This window comes from Nicotiana tabacum, chromosome 23 (genome assembly GCF_000715075.1).
Source record: "Nicotiana tabacum cultivar K326 chromosome 23, ASM71507v2, whole genome shotgun sequence".
NCBI lineage: Eukaryota > Viridiplantae > Streptophyta > Magnoliopsida > Solanales > Solanaceae > Nicotiana > Nicotiana tabacum.
Window position 1 is genome coordinate 97084527 of NC_134102.1, and position 7810 is coordinate 97092336.

Genomic DNA, 7810 nt, shown 5'->3' on the forward strand with positions numbered 1-7810 from the left:
TCGTACATTTTATGCTTCCTCATCACCGTTTGGAAGGAGTACTTGCCGATCTGAGAAGTAAAAGCTCTCGTTACTATAATGCCATCGTATCGTGAAAAGTTATGGAAATAGACCGTTCGAATCTCTTTTTCATCTGATACCACAACCGCTAAACGGCCATAAATATCTTCCATATTTTGACATACAACACTAAAATCTGTTTGATCATACTTCAAAAATTACTTATTTTGAGAAGCATTTTATTTAAAATCAAAGAAGTATTTTTGAAACATAGCAGTTTGTGCTGGATCAATTGGTTTGAGAAGTATTTTTTTAAGTATTTTTGATAAATTATTGTGTTTGACATTCTTTCCAAAAGTATTTTTGAGTGTCAAATAATTACGAAAAGAATTATATCAAAGGTCATTATACAATTAATATTATTTAAGTATGGAAATGATTTAAATATGCACGAGAGATTTTAATTATTTTTATTTACTTAAAATATAAAACATAAAAGAAAAATATATATTAAAGTTTTTAATCAATACATATATAGAGAGAAAATTAAACAAAAAAGAAAAAAAAGGAAGAGGAAATTATATTTGCAAAATTGATAGATTAAATTAACGGGGATAGTTTTATAAGTATAAATTTTGGTAAGAATATTTTATCTTAAAAAATTTAATTTTTAATTATCGGAATTGGAAGAAAAAGAAATTTTCTCTACGAACTGAAATTTAATTTCTTAAGGGAGAGAGAATGATTGACAAGTGAGATTTGTTGAATATTTGCTTCAGTTACTAATTGCATTTTTAGCATAATAAATTGCTTAGTTTTAGGATGAATCTAATTTTTTGAAATTTTGTTATGCAGATTTTTGCAGATTATGTTTTAAGTTGGCTATTTAAAGCCCTCTATGTTTAATAAAAAAAATAGAGAGGCAATTTCAACCATTCTTTTAAATTTCTTGCTGCTCCGTCTCTTTTAAAAAAAACCAATAGTGGTAGCCTCATTGGTCTTGCAGGATCTGTGAGTTCTTCTAAAGAACTATTTTCAATTATTTTTAACCAATTCAATTTTTACACTCATTTTTCAAACATAGCAAGTAACAATCTCTCTTTGAATGTCCCATAAATTTTCACCGGTGAAAACTATCATATTTGATTACTGAAAATGAAATTATATCTTGAAGTACAATCTATGGCAACTTGTAATAGAAGATAGGTAAAGGCGAACCTTGAATTTTTAAAACATGGGTGCACTACTAAAGAAAGAAGAAAAAGAAATATTAAGTAAAAATTGATCCATATACCTTTGGGTAAATAACTCAATATTCAACCAAGTGTATCATTCTACCTTTATGGATCATAAGTGCCAACAAATAATATTTGACTAATTCTAGAAAATATTTATACAAAATACTTAGTCTGGCGAAAAAACTATGAGTTCACGTGTCCCATAAACTACCCTATAAATCCACCCCTAGGCATGGAGATCATCATACCGAGACTGCTTCTGGAGTTCCTGGTTCGTTTTGTGAATAGAGGGAAAAAGAAATTTCGAAAATTTTTTTAAAACTCATTTTCAAAAAATCACCAAAATAAAACTATGTACAAACGGGTCCTCAATACAACCCGCATTTCCAAGCCTGAGTACTCACCAGGAAATTATAATATGAGCAGTTAATAGATTTGCTTGCGTTGTGAGAATGACATGGACCAACCACTTCTTACTCCGAATCCTTGATATACAGAGGCAGAAAAGAGAGGAAAACAAGTAAAAAGATTATTGTGGGAAAAAATTACTCATACATGTTGCAAATACAAACTGGCATTTTTGTGATAAGATCAACAAATTCATACAACTTAAGACAATAAGCATATTAGGATCTGAGGAGTAGTGTCTTAAGCAGATTTATCGTAGTGAGTGTTTCTCCTTGCGCATTCCAAGATTGTCTTGTCAGCAGTAATGAAGTATGCAGCAATGGAAGCTGTTCACAGTAAGAAAAGTAATTACTACAAACTAGAGACTAGTTAGGAGAAACAGAAAGAAATGAAGGGAATAGAGAAACTACTACTACTACTACTACTATTGATTTAAATATAGAAGTAGAAGATCACCTAACATGCTATGTCATTGATGACAAGATGAAGCTTTAGCATGATGGGAGAAACACAAACTAGACATACTAGATAAAGAAACCGGACAATGAACTGAAGCATTCAGGAACTTAATAGACTACCGCAGTTTACCAATAATTAACCCAAGGTAACTGAAGACGAAGTGATGAAATACCTCCTGGCATTACATGCATTTGAATACTGATAGACGATAAAAATACCGCAAATTATCACTTAAAACATAGTGCATATTATCCTAAATGAAAGGTCTTTATAGTGCATCATGAGTTGTATAAAGATGAGTTCACAAATGCGGTCTTTCATCAGAAGAATGCATCCATAAGGTGTAATAATTTGTAAAGGACTTAACTTCCTCTGCCTTCGGAAAGAAAAGGTGCTTTTATGCTCAAATCCATTCTTGATGTTGGCAAGATTAACACTCTAATAACTTTTCTATCAAAATCTTATAACCATTTTCACAAGGTTTTATTTATATTTATTCACAAAGGTTTGCCATAAAAGAGTAAATACCATCATACATATAAGGATATCGATTTTTTCCACATTTTACGAGGATGATAGAAATTAGGGCTCTTCTAACAAATAAAGAAAATAATTACTCCTTCACCTTGAAAATAACTTTAAGTTCATAAAACATGATGAAATGGACTGTGTGAAGTTGAAACAAAATTAAAGGGTTTTGGTAATGACCAGAATTAGTTGGTGTGCTTGATTGGACCTTCTAAAAAGTTTAGGGGTTCCAACTATCTTTTGCCTTAAAAAGAAGAGAAAACACAGAGAGTTTAAATAAGTCAAAAGGTAAAATAAATTTCTAGAGTACTTGCAGGATTCCCAAAGAATGTTAAAAATCAAAGGAATACAAATGGAAAAAGAAGAATTGTAACATAGTAACATGCACATATAAAGGTTTTTTTGTCTTCTAAAATAAATTCCAGTAAATAAGTTAAAAGGGTAAAATAAAATTCTTATAGCGAAGATTTCTTTCCCCCTAAAAGACCAAATGTCTTCTGGTGAAAGATCATAGATTGCTTAACCTCAGTGTATGTGGGTGTGTGTCCTTTACTTTTCCTCTTCTTCTGTTAGGTAGCAAAATTGCTTCATAATGAAGTAACTTGGTAATATTAAGTATTAAAATTATTTGGCAACTCGCCCCCCCCCCACCCCCCCCCCCCCAAAAAAAAAAAAAAAAAAAATTAAAGATTAGCAAATAACACTGTTGCACTGAACTGTATAATCTCACATTTGGCAGATGAGAAAAAATATGAAATTAGTTGGAACAAATTATTCGAACCTATTTATTATCATTTAATATCCTGAAAATTTCATGACAACGGGCATCAAACAAAAATACATAATCTTGCTATTTGATTTAACATTTTAAATAGAATAAATGATTTAACTACTTGGAAAGTCCTACTATAGCATGATACTCATGCACAATGCGCACATGCAAATTCCAGTTTGAGGAAAAAAGATCAAACACGAAGAAGAAGATGATGATAGTAATTCACATAAAATGTAGTCAAGTGAGATGGGAGAAATGCAATTGGTAGCTTTTATGTGTCTTCACCTGTATATAAGCCTAATCATAAAATCACAGACCCTCACACAAACAACAGTTTTGGACTTATCAATAAAATATGCGAACATATGCTAAAGTCATACCAGCAGATATGATGAGTGCTTGAGCTGTATAATTGAGATTTGCCTTTGCCCAAGGAATTGTCCGCACAGCAACCAACTGAGAATCAGAGAGCCGATATTTATAAGGTACAGACAATTGAGAGAAGAAAAATAACTCTTTTCCCTTTTAATGAATATATTCGCTGTCACAGCACCAAAGTGTTGGAAAGATAAGCATAGATATCAATAAAAGAAGGGTCTGTTCCACAAAGGTCAGATAAGCTGATAAATGAAAATAATTCGGACAAAAAGAAAAGTTGGTATGGCCATGACGGTCTCCTTTTTCCCCTTTCATGATTTTGGGAGATTCATAGTCGAAATGTTATTTTAATTACACGAGTTGCAGTCAGCACTATCTAGCAACTCTTTTACCAACAATAGTTATCAGAACCAGAGGAGTGCAGATAAATGGAACTCCTGACGAACTGAAACTCCAAAATGAAGTTCGACGACAATATTGTACTTCTATAATAGCAAGAGTATGGTCTAGATCCCAAAATGCTAGGGATATAATCAGATCACTACAAGAACATAAGTTCACGAACCGTAGGAATTGCACTAGCAACGCATGCAATTGCAGCTGCTTTAGTTCCCGCACGTACACCTTCTGCAAGTTCAGTAAAATCAAAATGCACAAACAAATCAGGTATTAGACATATCTGTTCCAGTAAATGGAAATAACCAAAAGTTATAAAGGGGCAAATTTCACATATAACATGTACATTAATTAGCAGAACAAAAGAAGAACGAGAGAACTTTCTTTTTACACTGTCAACATAGCAAAAAAGGACATGACCCTAGATAGGAGGATGTGGAGGTTGGGAATTAGGGTAGAAGGTTAGTAAATAGGCGGGAGTGTCTCCTTTGCATTCCGGGAGCATTAGTATTAGTCTCGTATTTTCGTACCTTCTTATCCATAGATTTCTTTTACTATATGTCGGTTCTTTTGCTTCGATTATTCTATCACCTCGTCACCTCATCACCTTATCTTGATATTGTTACTGCTTATTGTGTCTGCTTCTTTTTCACTTGTACCTTGAGCTGAGGTCTATTGGAAACAACCTCTCTATTTTCACAAGGTAGGAGTAAGGTATGCGTACATTCTACCCTCCCAGACCCCACTTTGTAGGATTACACTGGGTTTGTTGTTTGTTTAACATAGCAGAAAACTAGTTGAAGTAATAATCATATCACAACCAAGTTAAACAAAATATTCAAATTTTCTAATGCACTAAAATATGTATAAGAGGAAGTAACCAAGCATTGCAAATTTTCAATCAATAACAAAATAGAACTCGAGTCAACTTTCTAACAGTTGTTTTCATTTTTATAAGCCTTCATAACAACCTACAAACATGAGAAGTGAAACAATATAAACTAACAGAGCTTGAAATTAGCAAAAATATCATCCAACGCAAAGTTTTTTTATCTTCATGATCATGACGAGTTTTATCAACAGCAAACCAATTTCAAGAACAGAAGAAAATCTAATGCCAGAAACCTGATCACTGTAAGTCAGTAACCAACCAGAAAGCAGAAGCAACTTTATATATATATATATATATATATATGTGTGTGTGTGTGTGTGTGTGTGTGTGTGTGTGTGTGTGTGTGGATGAATAGGTAACAAGCAACTTTATAGTATAAAACTTCAAAAGAAACAGATCAGGTGACGTATTTTGAAGTGATAAAGAATGCACGGTATATCTGTTTACTGTCAACTCCATATGAAATTTTTTCCTCTAACAAAAAAAAAAGGAAAAAAGAAAATAATTTGAGAAAACTTTTGTTATTAGGAAGTAGGAACTAGAATAATCAGATATGGGATGTGTGATGAAGATGATACTTCAATAGAATAATCAGATATGGGATCTATGATGGAGTTTAGTACTTCAATACTTTGTCGGATATTGATTGCTTGAAAATTTCATTTGAATTTAAACGCAAACCAAAAAAGTATGTGTTTGAAGAATATGTAATAGCAAATTCTGCACTGGGTATGTTGTTGTTGTTGTTGTTGTTTATAATAGCAAATACTTAAATGCCCTCTTAGGACTTAACGTTGTTCAATGCATACCATCATCACCATTACAAAGGATTTTGTTTATGAGATAGTACCAAAGAGAAACAACTAACTATGTAGCATCAAGCATGAGAAATCCCACTATAAGAAAACATCACCAGTTCCACGTAGGAGTAAGCCAAAGAAGCACGAGGCAGTAAAAAAAGCCTTAATTTAAGGTCATATTCCCCCTGATCCCACATATGAACTCGTGTAATTCTACCAAAAACTCCTCAGAAATTGGCCGTAAACTACATAAGAACCATTTTTCAGTCTCTAATTTTTTTTCCTGCTAAAGAAAATAAAATATTATTTTGACCTTATGTGAATACTCCTAAACTCAGAAAAGTATTCTAAGTAACGACATGCCAAGTATGCAAAGCAACAAAAAATCCTGAACAATTAAGGCATATCATGTTTTATGCTATTTTCTGTTACAACAAGGCTGATTGATCCTACTTCGCAAAAGCCTCTTCTACCTCTTCCACAAGAAATGACGATGCAAAATGCGCTGAAATCATGAACAGCCAGCTTCGTAGGTTGTTCAAGTGATCAAAAATAATTGGTCAGCCAGGCCATGGAACAAAATAAATGATGATCCAATCATAGGAGGCTTGTGAATTGAATATTTTCAATGCTTTCTAAAGTCGATCTAGAACCCAAACGTCTCGCTACATGAGGTTATAAAAGGTGCTTCTCTACATATAAAACTAGCTAAACAAAGCTGTTTCCAATGGGAAGCTTGTGGCTGGAAAAGAACACCAATTACAAATACGATCATATTTCATTTTAATTTTTTTTTTTGATCAATTAACATTCCTTAACAGCCAAACTAGAGTTGACCCAGAAGAAAGAACCCCATATAATAAAATGAGGTCCATCACAAAAGCTAAGTTTAAGCGCTCAGCAGAATCCTAAGCTAGATTAGGGACCAACACTTTTCTCTAAAATTAAAATTAAGTTCTTTTCTGATAAACTCTAATCATAAAACAAAGGTAAATTTCAATATTTATTTCACCAAATATCTAGAAATGAGAAAAAAGTTGGGAAATTAAGAACCTTGAGTACATTCCCTAGACTTGCGAATTCTGTCCTCCTCAAATGCAGAAGCAATCAACAAAGTCTCCCTTCGCTTTGCCCACGAGTCTCTCATCTCTGATGAAATTCCCATCTCTCTTTTCTTGTTGTTTGATAAATCAAGAAGTTTCTATGTCAGCAAAAACCCCCGATGGATCTTATGCACAACTTTAATTTTCAGATAATTTGACAGAAACTGAGGCGGCGAGTTGAGAGTTGTATTCAGTTGAATTTGGACTGAAGAAAGAAAAAAAAATAAACTATTTTATTTTATTAAAAAAATTCAGCACGGAGAGAGCCCACCGAGTTTGGCTGTTTTCTTGCTATTTTTATTTTCATTTTTGGGTTAGTTATACTGTTAGTTCATATCATTGGTATATAACAATAGTCATCTATAAAAGTCAAATTTTTTCTGAACTAACTTTTATGTTATGTTGTAATATATGTTCTCTATAACAACACTTCGTTATAACATTCAAAATTATTCGGAGAGACTTGACTATAGTAACTAAAAGTTTATCGGCACTCCCTATATAAAGTATGTATATTTTATGTAAAAATAGTAAGTAGCATTTATTTTTAACGGACTAATAAGGAAGTAATATTAGTATATAAAATGGAATAGAGGGGAATATTTTACTACTTGCTAAGTGGGGTGCTGACTGATTTACACATCGGTTTATTTTATTGGTTTACCTCTTAAGGGATCGTGGATAAATTACTGAAATTATAATACAAGAATTGATCATTTTATTTTTTTAGCTACTCCAAAACATCACGGAAAATTTTGGTTTAAAACTCAAAACTCGATGGGTTGTTGAACTTGAATTAATTAATTTCTTCCTTTTTTCCTTTTATCTCCGGA

The 7810-nt window shown here is 32.4% G+C and overlaps 1 protein-coding gene across 1 annotated transcript; it reads right to left on the reverse strand.

Annotated features, from left to right (window-relative positions):
* Positions 1-1745: 1745 nt before the first annotated feature.
* Positions 1746-7245, reverse strand: LOC107798503 (early nodulin-93). The gene is made up of 4 exons (XM_016621509.2): positions 6928-7245; positions 4352-4413; positions 3789-3864; positions 1746-1972 (listed from the first exon to the last, which is right to left on the reverse strand). Exons 1-4 carry the CDS (start codon positions 7037-7039, stop codon positions 1887-1889), a joined length of 336 nt encoding a protein of 111 aa, XP_016476995.1. The 5' UTR covers positions 7040-7245; the 3' UTR covers positions 1746-1886.
* Positions 7246-7810: the final 565 nt, after the last annotated feature.

What these genes read in the sequence shown, in the direction of transcription:
- LOC107798503 (XM_016621509.2), bottom strand. Translation starts at nt 7,039, where the DNA reads ATGGGAATTTCATCAGAGATGAGAGACTCGTGGGCAAAGCGAAGGGAG. An exon ending in TTGCTAGTGCAATTCCTACG is followed by an intron (nt 3,865 to 4,351) that starts GTTCGTGAACTT and finishes TCTGATTCTCAG; the next exon opens with TTGGTTGCTGTGCGGACAAT. An exon ending in AGCACTCATCATATCTGCTG is followed by an intron (nt 1,973 to 3,788) that starts GTATGACTTTAG and finishes TACTGTGAACAG; the next exon opens with CTTCCATTGCTGCATACTTC.